A 19,295-nucleotide genomic window follows, 5' to 3' on the forward strand; every position below is an offset into this window, starting at 1 on the left:
AAGTTTGTATTCAATACAGGACATGAAGTTGAATAAAACTGTAACCTTCCTGTTGAAGTTATATGAAATGAGACATTGAAGAAAAAAGACTGATTACACTTAAGGTTTATTCATTGCTGAAATATAATCAACTACTGACTTCTCAGTAAATAATGTGATAAAAATTCTACTAAAACTATTATTTTCTTCAGAAGAAAAAAGGCTTGACAGGGGTATGAACATTTCATATGTGAATAAAGTGACATGATGTACTTAGAACTCAGGAAGAAAAAAACAAGGCTTAACAGTAAGAATATGATTGCAACTCAGCAAAAAAATAAAACATAGAAGGGTTAGGTATAAGATTGGCAAGAAGACTGATTGGGTTACACACATAAATACATGAAAAATTACATTTTGTTTCTACTGTGATAGGTCCTTGTCTTAAACATACTGTGAATTACTGTAGAAATAATCACTGCTAAAAAGAGCATACAAATAACACAAGATAAACATGTGTTACAGTCCACTTGTTTAACCTGTTTTCAATCTCTTGGTATAAAAGCTAGGAATATCTCAAATAAATGAAGTAAAGTGAACATACTAAGCAAGGCTTTTGTAAGTTTCTTCATTTTGGCGGGAGAGGGATCCTTGTTATGCTAATTACCAGCAACTTGACATTTAATCTATACGTGATTAAATCACTAGGGAATATAGAGCAACTTTCAAACCAAGTTTAACACTACAAACTTCTGGGGATATACTGAATAAACCATCACATACTGTAGGAGTGATTTCACAACCTCAGCAAAAAACTTGACCAGAGAACATACATGCACTGACAAACTATCAACAAAGGTCTTAGTCCCAATGTCCCTATTCCTATTAAATGCACTTACATTATTAAAAAAATCCCCAGAGCCTCTAAGTGAACAACAACAAGACAAAGTACACAGCAGAGACGTATATCATACAGCAAGAGGTGCAGCAGGGATTCTAGTTATAGGGGAGGGATACATTAGCAGGTCATTTCACCTAAACTTGTCTAGTAACTGCACAGTGTCAGCCAAGCATAGTGTCAATGCACTTAAGGGGTTAATGAACAAATGGAAACAGTCATGTCTTTGAAAACATCTTCCAATATAATCTGGAAGAATTTCTGGTGATATCTTATAGAATGCTCTACAGTAGTTGTTAACACACTCATTCTAATAGTCAGCAGAGTAAATGTCAACTGTGACATGAAGCAAATTCTCCTGAAGGCAGCATAAGCCTTTTCAAGTCCCTTTTTTTTTTTATAACCTTCCTATCTTAGAACTAAAATATCCCTCATGTATGCCACCTGTGCCAGATACCACAATGCTCAGTATCTGTATGGTCCCTGTAGGAATGGCATCTCCTCCTGACCCTCGTGGGCCTGTCTCTCTCCTGATCTCTTTGAAAGCTTCAGCATGTTAGCATCTCCTCGCTGCAGTCCCTTGGCCCTGCGGCGGCAAGAAACCTTGTGCCGTTTGAGAAGTGTAGCGTTCCAGAAGCGAGTGGAACAGCGTCGGCAGGAGAAAGTCCCTCTGGCACGATGGGAGGCTCGATGGATGAAGGCTGCCAAAGCCCTGTGAGACTGCTTCCCACATACACAGCACCTCAGTCGCTCCAGAGTGGTCGAGCCTTTTTGTCTGTGCTTAACTGCCATGTGGACTAGCAGTCCCGCTTTGCGAGGAAAACACAGAATTGGGACACATAGGACAACCAAAACGTTTCACAGGGACTTTGAGGGATGACAGGATCTGCACCTTCACGCCCCCAGTGTTGACAAGCTTATAGCCACCACCACCTAATCCGCCTCCTCGTCGAATTGTCAACGAAGAGAGCCTTGTTTTTTAGTCAACTGGCCCCTTATTGTACAACTTATCTTCTTCTTTCGTTTACTTCCATCCAATTTTGCTAAATTGTGGGATTCCCACTTATTTTCCCTCCAATCACTCTGTTTGGACTTTTTTTTTTTCTTCTTGTGTCGTCTCATGTCATCATGTGATAACTGGTTGCTGCAGTCAAGGTGTTGGTGAGACTGGGCACCTGACTGATGATGAGGATGATGTTGGGAGTGATGATGATGGTGATGTAGATGATGATGTTCAGTGGAGGGCAGTTCCGTGAGGGGCTGAAAGGGGGCTGTGGTGTGAAGTGTACGGCTACGGGATCCAGCTGGATATATGTGCTCTCCTTTCACCCCAGCTGGGGAATGGGGGTGCTGGGGGGCCATAATTGTGAATTTGGAGGCAGAGGTTGTGAATAAGATGGAGCGTTAGAGGCTGAGAATGGGCTGCATCATAAAAGAGGGAGAGTAGCCAGCAGGTGGCTGAGGAGGTGGCTGTTGGTGGCTATGAGTGACAACACTGAGACTCTGCCCTCCATGGCCTTCAGTGGAAGGATCCATTTGGAGGAGGGCATTGGTGGCAGCTTCACTCTCTGAGGCTGACTGATTGACATCACTCCCACCTCTGTTGTCTCCAGACCCACTGCTGCCTTCCTGCGGGTTGGACGATTCATTGCGGGTCATTCCATGCTGTGACTGCCTGTGCCGGGTAAGACTGTTAGAGTAAGCAAATGCTTTCCCACACACCTCACAGCAGAAGTGCTTTTCACCCCCAGCTTCGTGAACTGTCTGGTGATGGGCAGTCAGGTGAAAGTGATGACGGAACGACTTCCAACATATAGCACAGGTGTACAGTCGAGGCGGAGGGGTTGGATGTGGGGGATGTGGGGGATGTGGTTGAGGTGGTGGTGGAGGTGGCTGCTGGAGGTTGGTGTCTTGAGGCTTGATGTCTTGAGAGTAGGAATAATAGGAGGAGGTGCTTGGTGCTTGGTTCTGGCTTCTGTCTTGGGCCACGCTACATTGAGGATTTGGGTTAAAGCTGTTTAGGTTCTCGGGAGCTGGCGTGGTGGGAACCTCCTCCAGCTCCCCTTTCTGATGGAGTTTGCTATGCCTCCTGAGGCTCTGGGAGTATCCAAACTCTTTCCCGCAGATGCTGCATTTGTAATTCTTTGCCCCAGAGTGGACTGTTTGATGCTTGCTAAGATGAAAAGCTTCTCTAAAATATTTTCCACAAACGTTGCAGTGATGGGGCTTTTCTCCAGTATGGATGCGGTCATGTCGGCGCAGTGTCTCCCGGCGTGCAAATCCCTTACCACACACACTGCAAAGGTGAGTGCGTGGGAGCCCACTTGGCCCCATTCTGGGGGTGTATTGTCTACGTTTGGGGGGCTGTCCAGCCACCGCAGGATCTTTCTTGGCTCTAGGTTTACGGGGACGTTTTGGTTTGACAGTAGGATTCTGTGGGTTGCTGCTCATAGCCTCCTGGCTCCCACCACCTCTGAAATTCTTATCCAAACCGGATGTTGACGAGGGTGAGCCCAGAGGACCTAAACCAAGACCACCTAGTAGACCTCCTATGATATCTCCCCTATCATCCCCTCTATTTCCACTGTTGCTAGCTGCTGTTATAGCTGAGATTGCATTATTGACAGAACTAGTAACATCATCCTCTGAGTCATCCAGTAAAGAAGAAAGGGGCAGGTGGGGCTGTTGCTGCGGATGGTGGTGCTGGTTGTGGCTCTGTGAATGTGGATGCAGTGTTGGGGCCAAGGGTGCCTTTCTCAGAGCTGGGCCCGCCATCCCACTTCCACAGGGGGAGGCACCAGAGTAGCATGGAGATGGATTACCTTGAGAACGGTGGTCATCATGGTAGCCTGTGTAACGATTCCGAGAGTAGTCAGTGGGGTATTTAGCATCTGTTCTGTCCCTGTCATTTGAATTCCCTCCCCTTCCAGACTGAAACAGACCATCACATCCTAAACCTGATTTTGGTTCTCCTTCCCCAACAATGATTACACCATCTTCTTCCTCAGTTTTCCCATAAATAACCCCTCTATTGCTTTGATAAGTTCCCCCTCCTCCATTACCTCCTCCGCCCCCTCCCCCGACTCTGTCCTCACCATCAGTTCCTGTCTTGCAGCCCCTTTGTTTGGGTCCCCTACCTGGCTTGCCGCAGGTGCCTGAGGCAGCATGGTTGAGTAGAGAGGTGCTCTCACGGAAGGCACGACACAGGCAGGACATCGGAATGGCTTTTCCTCATGTATCTTCTCATGACGTGTCAGTGACTCTCTACGATTAAAAGCCCGTGAGCAGGTGGAACAGCCATATGGGCGGGCTGAAGAGTGTATAACACCATGTTGCAGGAGGTGCCCTTTTTTCTTAAAGCCTTTGCCACAATCTGGGCAATGAAATATTTTGTCGGGGCTAGGACAGGAATTAGATGAGGGTTGGGGGTTTCTTGGGTCGAATGGGGAAGGCTTGGGTCAGGCTGTGGTTTTATATGAACAGGGTTTGGGCCAGTACCGGAAGTATTGCTAGTACCTGCTGTGGTTGGCTCATGCATGCGCATATGCCTGCGAAGGCTTGAAAGTTGAGGGAAGCTTTTGCCACAATCTCCACAATTATAAGAAGGCTCTGGATCAGACCCTGTGGGATTGGGTTGCATTGAGCTCTGGTTATCAGATTTAGAAAGGTGAGAATCATTAGTAACCAGTACTGAGGCAGCAGTGGAAGAGGGAGCAGAGGAGGAGGAGGAGGATACTACTGATGAGGATGAAGATGATGAGGCAAGAAGGGATGATGGGTCGCCACCCATATTTGACATACCAACCCCACTCCCAATTAAAGCAGGGGGCTGGCCATGACTTAAACCTGCACCATTACTACTAGTGCTTGGATTACCACTGTGGCAATGGTTGCTGCTACTATTACTAGTGCCATCAGATTTTCTTTGTGGCAAATATCCTGCCATTGCTTTCTTCCTTCTGCTGCTACTGCTGCCACTGCCACTACTTCCACCTCCACTGCTTTCCCCTTTGCCATCATCCTTAGATAAGGATAAATGAAGTGGCAAAGGGAGGGGCAAACCTGCTTCTTGTTGCATCAAAGAAGCTATCTGATTTGATGACAGTACAGGGATACCCTGGAAGTCAAAGCCACCCAGTGATGGCTGGGAGCCTGGGTGAAGCGGGTGGTGAGGATGAGAATGAGAGTGAGGATGAGAGAGGGTGTGAGGCGGAAGTTGTTGCTGCTGGGGAGGCTGCTGTGGAGCCTGCTGTGACTGGGGAGTGGAGTGGCCATGTGAGTGAGAAGAATGCAAAGCAGGAGGCGGAGCAAGACCAGTACTAGGATCCCCACCTGTCTGACTTAAACCAATCCCTAAGTGGTTATGGGTTCCCTGTTGCACAAGAAATTGCTCTAAACTAGCATTAGCAGGCACACCAGACAAGAAATATTGATTAGCAGCTAACATGCAACTAAATTGTTGGTGAAGGCTGCGTGCATCAGATTGGGCCCCAACTAATTGGTGTCCCAGTGAGCTGACTGCACTGCTGCTAGAAGGGTATTAGAGCCGGCCACAGAGGTTGAAGGGGAAGGTGAGGAAGAGGAAGGACCAGATGATGCTTGGGGGACAGAGAGGCCGGGATGCAGAGGAGGAGGGGGTGGAGGTGCTGATGTTACTAATCCTCCTAATCCCCCAGCACTCCCACTACTGCTACTTCCCCGGCAAAGTGCTCAAAGCGGCCTACACCTGGATGTAACTGCTCCTGTGCTAGTGCTGCCTCAGACGGGTGGAAAGAGCGCAGGAAGGGGGGGTAGACTGAAGAATGACTTGAGCTGCTGCTGCTCATCTTGCTTGACTTTGAACGAGAACTCTGAGATGAGGAAGGTTGTTGTTGTAAAGGTGGGGGAGGAGGGGCACTCATCTTGGCAAAAATGGAGGCAGAATCAGAAAAGGCGTTACCTCTTGACCCCTGCAGGGGGCCCAAGCCAAGTCCAGACAGAAGAGCTCCAGAAGACTCAGCCTGCTGCTGCTGCTGCTGCTGGAGTTGATGCTGGTGAAGTTGCACTTGCTGTTGATGTTGTAGTTGTCGATCTAAACCGAGGCCTTTGAACTGGTGGGCCTGGTGCCCACTTAACATCTCTATAATGTCCAGATTGTATTTTCCAAATTGGAACATTTCCCACTCACTGGCACATGGGGGTGTAGGGCCAAACCTCCAAAGCCAGGAGCAGCAACAATGGTCCCACCGACTGTTGAAAGACACACTTTACTCTAAAGTTGAGCTTATGATACAATTTTCAAGGATTACTTGAATGTCTCAAATATTTACTTTTTTTCCCTCCAGATGATTACTTCTGGTGTTGCTACTCCTTGTTGAAAATCCACTGCCCCCTACTCAACTTCCAAAATGAGTGGGGTAGTCGTAAAGATGAGTTTATGATCAAAGGGTAAAAAATGTCTTTAAGACAGCAAAAGGAGTTCCACCTAAGTTCAAAATTGCTTCAGAGAGTTTTAAACAAGAAGCTGTTTATGTGACTTCTTTTCTCCTTTGAGAGTTAATGCGCTGACACTTTCCTTCATCTAAGCAAGTCTCCTCATCCTTGTTCAGTCAAGAAGTTCCTTTAGCTGAAAAAAAAAAAAGATTAAAAAATGAAAGTCATAGAGGGGACCAGAACTAGATTTCACTTCATGTGATATACAGCAGTAACCCCCCCTGCCTCCAACATAACACAACATGGAGATTTATCCCACATGGTTAGGTGAAAAGATTATTTATACCACTTTATCATTTGAAATACATAGCTACAATATGTATGCTATATGTTGCATGCAAACAGGAGTGTTGGATTTAAGCTTCTCATTTTTCAGGTTTCAGCTATCACAGGTTAATACATTAGTCCTATAAGTAATAGTTGTATTATTATTATAAGCCAATACACACCTGAGTTTAAGCGAGAAATGTTACCAACAAACTATTTAATCTCTCATTACATTGTTTTAAATTAACATTTTTCTTTTTTTGTCTGGAAAATAAGTAATGAATCAACAATTCAAGATATTTTGTTCCATGTACTCATACATTTAAGAATACTTTGTTAATTTACATTAACAATCTTCCATATTTCTAATAACTTACCATGATATGACTCTGCTGCAGTGCAGCACAAACAGAATGTTGCATGAATGCAAAGTATTCTTATCAATATGCTTTCAATGGGGTTCTAAAAGGCAAAGGTTATTGTCAACAGTGTTACTTCTATGCATAGAGGGTTTTCTATTAAAGGCCTCCTCCAAAAAGTTAAAGGTGAGAGGGGGCAGACATTGATGAACAAAACACAGCTATTAAGGAGATATGGCCCAATTCATTAAACTATATAAAGCTTACCTACACTTTTAATCCATAGCTGTTTTATGGTATACAGTATATCACACTTGTATCCGTTTAGGTGAGTTGTTCAGTACAGATACAGCATTATATAGCAATATCTGCAATAACACAGTATTTTTGAAGAATGGGTACAAGCAGTGATTTCTGGCATGAGAAAACCAAACAATTTGCACTGCAGATGGTTGATTGGAGGAGTTTCACTTACCATGTACTTGAATTTTACTCATTCTACCACTCTGCACAAGTGAAGATACTAAATGTTTTCACATGAGGATCAACCTCCTTAAAAATAATAATTGTGCCCTATTTCAAATTCTAGTGATCACATTTCCATTCTCAAAGTTCCCAGTTCTGGGATACTCACCTTTTTCAAATGTATGTTTGTCTATTATTACATGATCACAAAGCATACATATAGTCAGTACATTAACAGCTGTTAGTCTCGTATTGAACTTAAAATTAATCACTAAAATGTATGGATATTGTAAATTGTGTAGTTTTTACTTCTTTAAAGTTGATATCCATTCCCTCTTTTGCAGAGTTTAAGACTTTGTTCTCAGGCCGCTGTGTCTCAAATTGTATCTGTTTTAATTTATCTGTTATTTTGTGAATGATTGTGTGTTTGTTTGTTGTTTCTAATGTGCCTGTGATCTCGACGACATTGGAAATGAGGGAAACCTCAATATCTTTTCGAGAATAAATAAATGTTTTGAATTAAATAGTATTATAGTTTGTGCTAACTAGGGAATATCAACTATGTAGCAGTAAGGGAAGCAACTTTACAGTAGCAGGTGCTGTGTAATACCTAAGAGAAGCCAAGTGTATGACTGGCTTGTACATTTAACCCTCCTGTTATGTTGTGGGTCAAATTGACCCTTTTTAAAGTCTATTTTAGACATATATGCCTTCCAAACCAGTTAAATGATGTATAAAAAAAATGGGCAGCATGTGACAGAAGAGGTGTCGTGTTCATTTATCAACATCACTTCATAAAAATAATAAAAAATAAAAAATGTAAAATATAATAAACAAAAATCTATGTCATGTAAAACTGTTGTATTTATATTTAGGTCTTTCCAATTTACATTAAAAAAGTTTTAACATTAATTTTAATGAAAAGTGAGTGAGTTATCCTCATTGAACCATGATCTGTGAGGATTAAAGAACACCAATGGACTAAATCTTGATTTAAATGGTTAGTAATGGAGTTAAAAACTAGATTTAAAAAAAATGTGTTTTTTGGGGTTCTGACACTTTTGGATAATTGAATATTCCCCGGGTCAAACTGACCCAGGAACATTATTGCTGATCCAGAGAAACGAAACATAACAGGAGGGTTAAAGCACATCAGTGATTGACTTGAAGAATAAGAAAAACAAACAGAAAAATATTTCAGATGAAGAATTATCTCATTTTTTAAACAAAAGAGAGACTAACCTTAAAGTAAAAACTCAGATATTTCTCTCCCTCTAAGATGAAGTGCAGCTGATAATGTATCATCTCTTTTATTGTAATGATGTAACAAGCTGCTTCATAGGAATCAAAGTACTAAATGATGTTTGCACAACCCTTTTATGAAACTGAACCAAGAAAACACCAATACAATCTAAATTAATTTATCAAGTCAACAAAAGGAGAATAAAATCCCCAACATTTGAATCATGTAAAATTGCTGAATTATAATTATGCAAATTGTTGTTTACTTAAAGATGTTCTGTTATTCACCTTAGGAAAAGTCAGGTGTAGACTGACTAAAGTGGAATAACTCAATTACAGTGTCGTTTTTGCTCACCTTGTATAATCTTACCGTTTCCTCTAATCGATGCAATGAAAGTAGAGGGAAGTGAGTTCCCCTGGCAGCCGTGGAAGATAATCTATCGCATATCTGACTGCCTCTCATTTTAATGTATCCTGTGGAGAAGAGCAGAAATGCTAAACATTAACATCAGAATCACACTTGCTGCTGCTGCTGCTGCTGCACAGTGTAAACAGAAAAGGCGAAAGTAATAATAACGGATGCACTTGAGGTAGCCTCCTGTAAGCAGCATCGGCTAACATTAGGAGGAAAGAAAGAAAAACATTGGACACGCTTGCATCCAAAAGTTCATGGTTTTACATTAGCCTCATATTTTGTACACTGGCACAGCGTGTTTAGCCATTCGGTGCCACCACACGCAGTCTGAAAAACCACACAACCGCTGCTGCTAACGTTAGCAGCCTCACCAAACACACTAAAAGCACCGTTAACATTACGATGCTAGCGTTAGCATATACATCTACCTATATTCAGCAAATGTTTACCTACGCATCCAGTGACAGAGCTCAGTTGCAGATGGATGAGGGCCTGTCACGCCTTCTTCTTACCGCCTTAGCTAGCTATCGTCTGCTTCCATTTCTGCGTGCTGTTTTCCAGTCGTTAGTCAGAGCCATTTTCACTGATGCTGAGCCGCGGAGTGAAAGCTTCTCCCCCCAAGAATTCAACGCCGACGGACACTGCAGCCGTCTACTTTACACTAACTCCGAGTGTTTACGCCAGAAAGCAGCTTTCGCAAAACAGATTTCGACGGCCGAGAGAAATTGGGGTGGTCGGTGATAATATTTTTGGGTAAAAGTGAGTGACGTGTGCTCTCTTAACATTGGTCCTTTCCGGCCTTTGTAATATTTCCGGGTAGCACTAGCGGGGCTCGAATAGGGCTCACAGCGGATCCGCCGCTCGGTTAAAGGGTATCCTCTTCCACCAAACGTTGCATATTCATATGATCACCAGTTCACCTTCACAACCCTCTGTCTGAATATATCAAAATATATCTACACTCAGAAGAAGTTAAGGGATGTTTCTTCACGCTGTCTAATGGCTGATAAGTTCTAGGCCTATTAGGAAAACTATAACTAATGGTTATAACATTTTTGAAAATACATTATATTTCATGTAAACATGTATTCAGTGGTGGACATTAACAAAGTAAATTTACTTGAGTACTATACATAAGTAAATTTTTTGAGTATCTGTACTTTATTTTAGTGTTATTTTTAGAGGAAACTCATTACTTTTACTCCAATACATTCAGAAGACAATTATTGTACTTTTTACTCCACTACATTTCTACTCTCTACTTTTTCAGCTCATGAATATCCTTCTCTTTTCTGAAATCTGATCCCTAAGACAGTAAAATGTGTTGCTGTAGTTCTGTTTGTCTCAGTGGTTTAGTCGTACCTGTATATTGTGCATCTCAACGTGGAACAAACACAGAGCAAATTTCACTCAGATCAGACAGTTCATTTAGAGGTGGTAATGATGTCTATAATCCTCCACCTGAGCACCCATGGCCATATCTTCAGACCGTGTTAGAGGTTTTTGAAATGAAGAATGATACGTATCATTTGTAATGTTCCCCCTGTTTCCCAATCTGCTCAAATGGTTAAAGGTGAAAAACAGTTAAAAATGTTAAAGGGTATCCTCTTCCACTGAACGTTGCATATTCATATGATCACCAGTTCACCTTCACAACCCTCTGTCTGAATATATCAAAATATATCTACACTCAGAAGAAGTTAAGGGATGTTTCTTCACGCTGTCTAATGGCTGATAAGTTCTAGGCCTATTAGGAAAACTATAACTAATGGTTATAACATTTTTGAAAATACAATATATTTCATGTAAACATGTATTCAGTGGTGGACAAAGTACACAGCTTCATTCAGTCAACGTATAGATACTCCATGCCAAATATTACTCCAATACAAGTCAAAGTTGCTCTTTCAAAGTATTACTTGAGCTAAAGTACTGGAGTACTTCCTTTAAAAATACTAGCTAAGTATTCAAAGTACTTCTTAAAAAATGTCAAAATATTGTATTTTCAAAATACATAAATGCAGTCAAGAATATACAGAAGTACATTCTGTTACATTCTGTTTATTTAGAAAACATTACTTGAAATCTCTAAAAACTATACCATGGAATAAAAACAGAAACTAAGTTACTCCAAGCACAGACAACTTAGTCTGAAATGTTCATCTGGAATGAAACAAATGTTACATAGCTCAACATGCTTTCTCAGGTTTTACTGAGAATTTTGTGTATTTGGGCAGAGTGGGAAACAGGGAGAACATTTCAAACGATACGTATCATTCCTCATTTTAAAAACCTCTAACACGGGCTGAAGTTATGACCATGGGTGCTCAGGTGGAGAATTATAGCCATCATTACCACCTCTAAATGAACTGCCTGATCTGAGTGAAATTTGCTCTGTGTTTGCTCAACGTTCAACCATGGAGACACACAATATACAGGTATGACTAAACCACTGAGACAAACAGAACTACACAAACACATTTTACTGTCTTAGGGATCAGATTTCAGAAAAGAGAAGGAAATTCATGAGCTGACTTCAAAGCTAAAGTAGTGAGTAACTAGAGCATTGATAGAAATGTAGTGGAGTCAAAAGTACAATAATTGTCTTCCAAATGTAGTGGATTAAAATTAATAAGTACTCCAAAAAAATAATACTCAAGTAAAGTACAGATACTCAAAAAATGTACTTAAGTACAGTACTTAAGTAAATTTACTTTCTTACTGTGCACCACTGTGAAAACTAAAACTAATAGTTATAAGATTTTTGAAAATTCATTATATTTGATGGAAACATATAGGCCTATATTGCTATATTGTATTGGGTATCCTATCTTTTAGTAAGGATATACTAGCCCCACTATTTATCTTTAAATCTTACTTGACTAAAACATGAATTATGCCATATTAAGTTTGGCTAACACTTAATAAATGAAAGAGCTCGATGAACTCAAATAATAAGAACTGTAAAATGGCCTATGTGTTTAGTAAAGTTTAGTCATAGGGATTGAGGTGATGGAAGGTTTACAAAACAGGGGGCATGAATCTTCTGTTGAACTTTTTTTTTAAAACTACTGGAATTAATGTATATTTTCTCCAAAGCCATAAAATACGGCCTATGGTTTTTGCACTGGATAATGTGTAGTGAGCGGGTTGTTATAGAATAAAACCTGCTAACCAAACTGATAGATACTAAATCTATTATTATACACAAACAATTGAGTTGGACATTTTATTATATTTCTTCCCTCAGTTCTGTCCAAGGTGATGGTTCTCTGTAGCCATCCAAAAATACTTATTTTGACATACTACATATTGCTCTCATCAAATAGAATATCTGTACTGATGAGGAAGTAAAACATTGTAAACAAGATCACATGAACACATCAGCGCCATTCTTTATGTATTTTTTGCTTCCTTACAATCTGTGACACTTTTTCCCCCCCCACTTATCAGTCCTTAAACAACTTCATATCAAATAATACACTTTTCTGTTAATTAGTTCATGAGTCATCTTCACTTTCACAAACGTCTTTCTTGTAGCCTAAAGTTTTTGAAAATAATAATGACAACAATAACTTTATTTATATTGCACCTTTAAAAAAAAAGGTTTACAAAGTGATTTGACTGACAAGCAGAAGTAAGCCTGGGATCAAGGCAGCTAAAGCAGAACCCAATAGAAAAATAAAAGCAAGACAATTTAACCTAAACATCTTGAGAAACACAAGAAGAACCTTTCTTGTTTGTAACCTTTCCATTCTGTTTTCTTGGTTTTCCCATCATTAACTAACCAACATCAATTTAACCTAATGTTTTTCTGCACACTGATACAGATCATCCTCCATAGTCAGGTAAGAGCTGCATCTCTTGCAAATATCTTAATGACAACAGTGTGCTACCAATAATAGCAGACCATTGCTTTGAATTGTTAATATGTGAAGACCAATCAGAATTAAGTACTGAGCACAGCTATGTAAAAATATTTCAGGATGCACAGCTTATCGATGTGGCATTAGTTTAATGATGTATAGTTAATGTAACTACAAAGTAAATGTAATTCATAGGTAGTAAATATCCACAGTAACATGTGCTTTACTTCCACTGATCTCTTTCAGGTACACGTGTTACTCAGTATGTCTTTCTGTCTTCATATTCAATGAACCACATAAGCTTTATCATAGTATACCAAGCATGAATTTAATTTATCCCTGGAGGGACTTCAATTAAAACACAAACTTTTGCCTTTAAAATTACCAAACATATGTAGCAATTATAATATTCTTCTGACTAGTTAACTGAATGGCAATATGAAAACAAGTCACCCATATTTCTCCAGGAATATTTACAGTCTGTCCTGTTCTTCAGTGCAAATGGCAGATTTACCCAATTGAGTCAGTTTAAAAGTGATCCGGTAAAAATAAAATAATTTCTATAACTAGATAAATAAACCATTTAAGAAACATAGATATGAGATATGACTTGTCTTTAACTAAAGCTGTGAAGACAGTCACGGGAAGCTCAGGAACTTAACCTCGGGCCAAATCATCATTTTATCATAACACACATCTTGGATCTGATTCAGTCACTTTAATCACAGAGATGTGAATCATTTCCTCTCTGATTTGTAAAGATGGTAATCATGCTGCCTGGATATCTTTTACTCATCATCAGAGGAAACTGAAAGCCTTGAATCACACACACACACACATAGACACACACAAACACATACACACACATGCACGCCACACATTTGAATATTAATTAGTCTTTTCTTGCAATTTTTGTAGTTTTCTCAGCCACAGTCAGAGGCATAAACTGAGCAAAACTTGTGAAAATAGTGTTTAATTTTGCTCAGCAGAGATGTAATGCATTAATATGAATTCCTACAGGTGCTGCATAGTGTGGGTACCTTTCCATCCATAATACTTTTTTAAAACGGATATTGTCAAAGATATTAATTCTTTTATGCTCTACACATTGAAAATATCTGTGTGGGTTTTGTCTGCGAGCTGAGGACCTACTGAACCTCCTGGTGGTGAAATGTGTAAATTACAATGATTGTAGAGCATCAGAGGCCGTCAATGCTTAAATCTAATGTAATATTTTTTGCCCTTTGTGTACCTCCTGCAAAAATAATGTCTGTATCAGGACAATGCAAGCATCTACTCTTTCATTTACGCCTTCATACATTGCAGAGCAATAAATGTATTCACGGGAGGTTTTAAATATTAGCTCAACAGCCCTTACCTCACAGTGAGGATGTTGCAAGAACAGTATGATATAACTTTGCACTCAGACGGCCTAGAGATGTGAATTATGTGAAGACAATCTCACCTTTTCATTTCATTTAGAGTACAATCTTCCACTCCCACTGGCACTGCAGAGCCTTACTGTGGCTTATACAATACCTCCTATCATGGTGATGTGCGATTTTATCAGAGACCCACTTTGATGTGCTCACTAACCTACTGAAGACTAAAAGGCTTTTTGTTCAAATGGAGCTGTTGCTTCTGTCTTGACCCCTTACAAAACACTAATTTTGCTGTTGATTATTTTTAGAATGGCAATTTCATCACACATTGCCTTCTGACAAAGCCACTCATCTTGTACCGGGTTGCACACACCAACACGTCTGTAACAGTCTGATCTATGTTTGATAGGATAGAAAAGTCTGCTTCAGTCTACTTTTGATGACTGAGATGTATCTGCAAATAGTTCTTCATGTCTCAGATGATGATTTGTTTCTGTTGTAAAAATCTGTGACAATGAATACAGGGGAGCTTAAATAGGTGGGTTACAAAATGTCTGTCTAACCAGGGATGACAGCAAAGTAGATCTGATCATTCTGCCATGAAATAATGAGGTACTTTGCATTTTTACTTTCATATTGCTTTACAGCATAGAAAGGGAAATACTGGTAAAAAATTGTTTACTCCACTGGATATATTTGAACAATACAGTATCTGATTGTCGAATAAGGTTAAACATTTTTTTAAAAGTTTAAAAAAAACATGATGCACACTTTGATTAAACTTCACAACAAAACAGAAAATTGTTTGTCAGTCTTATGTGTGCAAAAAGAAAGATTGCCACAGATGGGAGGATCATTAATAATGTAAAAGAGGAAGCTTGGTTACAAACTTTGAGACATTTCTGGGCTTCAAACAAATGTCGAACTCAAGTTACATTTCCTTTTGTGGAACCTAGAATGAAAAGAATGTACAAAATTATTACAACATAACCCACATAGAGTAAAAAAAATATGCAGCTATAACAACCTTTTTCCCCCTTTCTCATAATGGCTGCATGACTAAGCCAATTCGTTTCCAGACTGTTTTTGTAATCCTTTAGTTGTTTCTTAGATCTATAGACAGATTTAATACTTGTTTATCTTGGTTTATCTACGCGTGCATGTATGGGCAGATATTTTACTATATAGCAGCATTTTGTACAATATTTATCTGAATATATATATAGACACCAACTTCTACAATCCTATTATTTTTTCTTTGTGTTTGACTTGATGGTGTGTTACTCTTTGGGAAATTTGTATGATTATGAAATTTAAAAATAAAGGTTGCATTACAGTTACACCTTTAACATAAGATTCAATAGTAAATGCCACAAATGATAATGCAGATAGCACTTTCACATGAAGTTATTTGTTCCTGTAGATTTACACCTGAAACACAGCATGAGCTAAATTTTTATTTTAATTTCTTCACAAATGAGAGTCTCCCCATGATCATTTGAATTATTTTTTATGAGCTTTGTGCATCTTTGACGTCGGTGTGAAATTTCAATTACCCTTGGGTAGAAAAGTGTGAGCAAACTAGTACATCTGAGGCATTGGTGATATTATCTATGCTACATCCATATGATTATAGGACATATAGCCAGTTTACGTAGTAGTCACATTATTGCAAGTTAAGGTGCAGTGAATTACATTTGCTTTATTCGATAGAGAAAACTCTAGTGTATTTGTATGATAATACTGAGAGGAAGGGGCATGATTGCAAAGATTTTCAGTGTCTCAAGTAGGAGAAATATAAAAAAAACGATAGATTACAAAAAAAGGTTAATGAGAAATGTAATAGTGAAAAGTCAAGAACATTGATGCAAGAAATATCACGCTCCATAAGGAGAGACAAAACATTTTTCCACCAACTTTATTATACAAATTTGTTGTTTAAGTCACTGTTGTATCCAAGGGGATCAATGCATTAAACAATAACAAAAGGGTCGTTTTGAAATTTGTAGGCATGAAAATAAATTTCTTTTGTGGACACGGTCCCTGTCCACACAATATACTGTTCATAAATCTTCACATTTTAGGTGGCCAGTACCATCCTCTCTTTCTAAATGAATTCATAATGGTAAAGACACACACCATATTCATTCATTTCTGTCTGACAACTATCTGTGTAGCTTTCTCGCCTGTGTGTTAGTTCTCAGCTGTGAAAAGGAATTAACTCCTATTGTCTCCTAGGGGGGAGGGGGGCTCTGACAATAGAAAGACAACAAAATGTTATGAGTTTGGCACTGTACAATTCATTAAATACTAACACGTCATTTGTTGAATCCTCAAATTAATGTCACTCAAAATATTCTGATTGTACTAGCTATACAAAATACAATACTTGCACAAATTAGAGTAACCATTTATAAAATTGTGATCATGAGATTCAATGAATATGGCTTGTGAGATTTTACAGACTTTGCTACAGACCTTTTGTGGCTCTATTAAAAAAATCTAATACTACTGTATGTCACCGGTCCTATTTCCCTGAAAGAGACACTGCGCTCAGGTTTCCATTACACCTCTGTGTCTCTCCAACATTCACCCCAGCACACATACATCATGGCATCAAGGGTTGAGTGTGTACATCCTGTGATAAGTTATTGGGTTGGTGGTCCGTCCCAATCATCTCTATCCTTCACTGAAACACCATCATCTTCACATACATTTAGAAGGCGGCAGATTTTTTCAATAGAAGGTTTTGTACCCGAGTGGAAACCAAAGTTATCACTTGAGATCAAGACGTCATAAGGCCGATGTCTAGGCACAGTACGTACAGCTGGGAAATCGGCCATATCTAAGCGTGAGTGACCTTAAAAATCCAGGCGGACTGTAAATGCCTCTTGGTGAAATGGAGCTGGCATGCATCAAGATTTCTGAATGTTTTTAAAAACTCGAATTTACGACCAGATGTATGAAAAAACAACCAGTCATGAGAATGCTAGTTATCTAAAAACAATAAACACTTAAATCCCACCAAGTAAAAGAACATCACATCATAAGATAATTGTTAATAATAACCATAACAGTTATAATAATTATTAATAATAACACTCCATCATATTCAGAACAACTACATTTAGCACTGTGTATAGGAAGATTGTCCGAATGAAATTTCTTTGTGTCAGTTTTTTGTCTCTGTATCCTTTCACATGACTGAACAAAAGACAGCAGTGACAAGTTCCTTCTTGATCTCCCTCTGCTGATTTAAAAAAAAATCCTCTCTCGATACTATGCCTCCCATCGATCGGTCACACTTTCGGCTGTGCTCGTACAGAATGTAAACCTTGAGGACACAATACAAAGTATGTTTGTATCTGGTGCAAATATCAGGGGAAAGATTTGTGCAAAGTTTTGTCTCTGTGTTTCTCTTTGAACTGTGCTTGAATTGCTCTTTGTTTTTTGTACACGTTAATACTTAATACATCATGACAATATCAACACAAAATCAAGAGAAAGAGATAGCATTGTATATGGACCACAGATATCACATACTACAGTATAGGATAGGATAGCCCTTAGTATTGATAAGCATTGTTATTGATGAAGATTTTTTTTCTCTTTTCTGTGTTTTTTTTCCTCATACTGGCTGAAGTGCGATATGATACAGCAAGATCTTCGTCTTGAGGACGGGCAGGGCTTCCTAACCATCCAGTCTCTCACGTCGTATGGAGCCAGGCAGGAGAAGGCCCCAGGTCTCCTGACTCAGAGGTTTTTTTGGCTTTCTCTGAAGCCGATTTCTTTGACTGTACAAAATATCACTGACTTGTGTGATTTGTCACCTGGAGAGAATAATAAAATGGTGATTGTCAGACCAGCTTCCTCTGTGGTATTTTCTTTGTATCTCCATAAATGGCTTTTGAAGGACAGTTGTGTAAGTGCAACCTCTGCGTCACGGTCTATTCATTTGTGCTCTGTAGAAAAACCTTTCGCTCTCTGTGCACAGCCTACATTTAAGAAAGTTGCCCTTTTATTGGTAAACTGAACACACGGGTCTGTTCTGGTAGCTCTTGATGCATCTATGTTAATGTCAAGACTTCTTAAGAACAGATGGCTCTATTTTATTTGGTAGCCCATTTATCTTACAGTTAGGTCCTGATCTAAAGATAGGAACGTTAGGGAAAAATAATCTAGAATGTAATCTAACAGCAGTAAACACTTCTGTGGTGTAGCAGTGATCAGAGTGAGAGTCCCTGTGGGGGTTTTATCTAAGGTCACATGGAAAACTAGGCAACCCAGGCGTCAGATCGGTAATGTGGGTACGTCCCCAAGTTTAAATCGGGTGCGGAGTCCTGCCAATGGTGTCAGGCTGCTGAGTCCCGGTCAGAAAACAGCCCCCACCTCATTCAGTCATACATGGGAAGCAATAGAAAACAGTTCTGCATCCCTGTGTCAGCATGAGGTTGGTTAATAAGAGTTTCAGATCTTCCAGAAACCGTCATCAGGCACACGGTTCATGCAGATTCATCTGGTCCATCGAGCTCTTTAATATGAGAGTCAGTTTAATAATTTATGCTGACAGTCCAGCAGGTAGTTGGCTCAAATCTCTGTTAGATTCTGTGATACAATATCCCACAATGCCCTCCTCTTTTTAATCTTTTTTTCTTAAATATATACATCTATATATCTATATATCTTATCATTCCCTATCTAATATGGCTCCTGAGTGCTTTTTGGAAAAACATATAAAGAACAAAATCTTGAACGACACTTCTGTTGGTTTTGTTACACCCTCCCTGTCAGTCTCTCTGCTAGTAATGGCACCGCTGTTTATGGCAATATGGCAAACTGTCTTACAAAATATGGCTGATGTAGGCTATCACATAACTGGAACAGATATTCCCCGCCAAGGTTTTCTTTGAGTATAATATTTAAGCTATTTAATAACAAGATAACATTAAT

General features: G+C 39.5%; 2 protein-coding genes and 1 long non-coding RNA gene across 6 annotated transcripts; 1 reads left to right on the forward strand and 2 right to left on the reverse strand.

Annotated features, from left to right (window-relative positions):
• Nucleotides 1-87: 87 nt before the first annotated feature.
• Nucleotides 88-10,002, reverse strand: LOC117822914 (zinc finger protein 865-like). Of its 4 annotated transcripts, XM_034697871.1 has the most exons (4): nucleotides 9,547-9,951; nucleotides 9,053-9,156; nucleotides 4,015-6,482; nucleotides 88-3,726 (listed from the first exon to the last, which is right to left on the reverse strand). In XM_034697871.1, exons 3-4 carry the CDS (start codon nucleotides 4,091-4,093, stop codon nucleotides 2,282-2,284), a joined length of 1,524 nt encoding a protein of 507 aa, XP_034553762.1. In that variant the 5' UTR covers nucleotides 4,094-6,482; nucleotides 9,053-9,156; nucleotides 9,547-9,951; the 3' UTR covers nucleotides 88-2,281. The 4 variants fall into 4 exon arrangements, with proteins under 4 accessions (XP_034553762.1, XP_034553760.1, XP_034553759.1 ...); XM_034697869.1 differs by having other exon boundaries at nucleotides 88-6,482; nucleotides 9,547-10,002; XM_034697868.1 differs by having other exon boundaries at nucleotides 88-6,482; nucleotides 9,038-9,156; nucleotides 9,547-9,986.
• Nucleotides 4,131-5,353, reverse strand: LOC117822753 (putative protein TPRXL). Its single transcript, XM_034697654.1, has one exon. The coding sequence runs from the start codon at nucleotides 5,322-5,324 to the stop codon at nucleotides 4,131-4,133; it is 1,194 nt and encodes a 397-aa protein (XP_034553545.1). The 5' UTR covers nucleotides 5,325-5,353.
• On the forward strand, nucleotides 9,564-18,203 carry LOC117822918. Its single transcript, XR_004633279.1, has 2 exons — nucleotides 9,564-9,856; nucleotides 17,989-18,203. It is a non-coding gene; the product is annotated as an uncharacterized LOC117822918 (long non-coding RNA).
• Nucleotides 18,204-19,295: the final 1,092 nt, after the last annotated feature.

The sequence above is a fragment of the Notolabrus celidotus genome, chromosome 12, assembly GCF_009762535.1.
Source record: "Notolabrus celidotus isolate fNotCel1 chromosome 12, fNotCel1.pri, whole genome shotgun sequence".
Lineage (NCBI taxonomy): Eukaryota > Metazoa > Chordata > Actinopteri > Labriformes > Labridae > Notolabrus > Notolabrus celidotus.

Coding starts and splice junctions, on each gene's coding strand:
- LOC117822914 (XM_034697869.1), bottom strand. CDS start 4,093: ATGTCCTGCCTGTGTCGTGCCTTCCGTGAGAGCACCTCTCTACTCAAC.
- LOC117822753 (XM_034697654.1), bottom strand. CDS start 5,324: ATGTTAGCTGCTAATCAATATTTCTTGTCTGGTGTGCCTGCTAATGCT.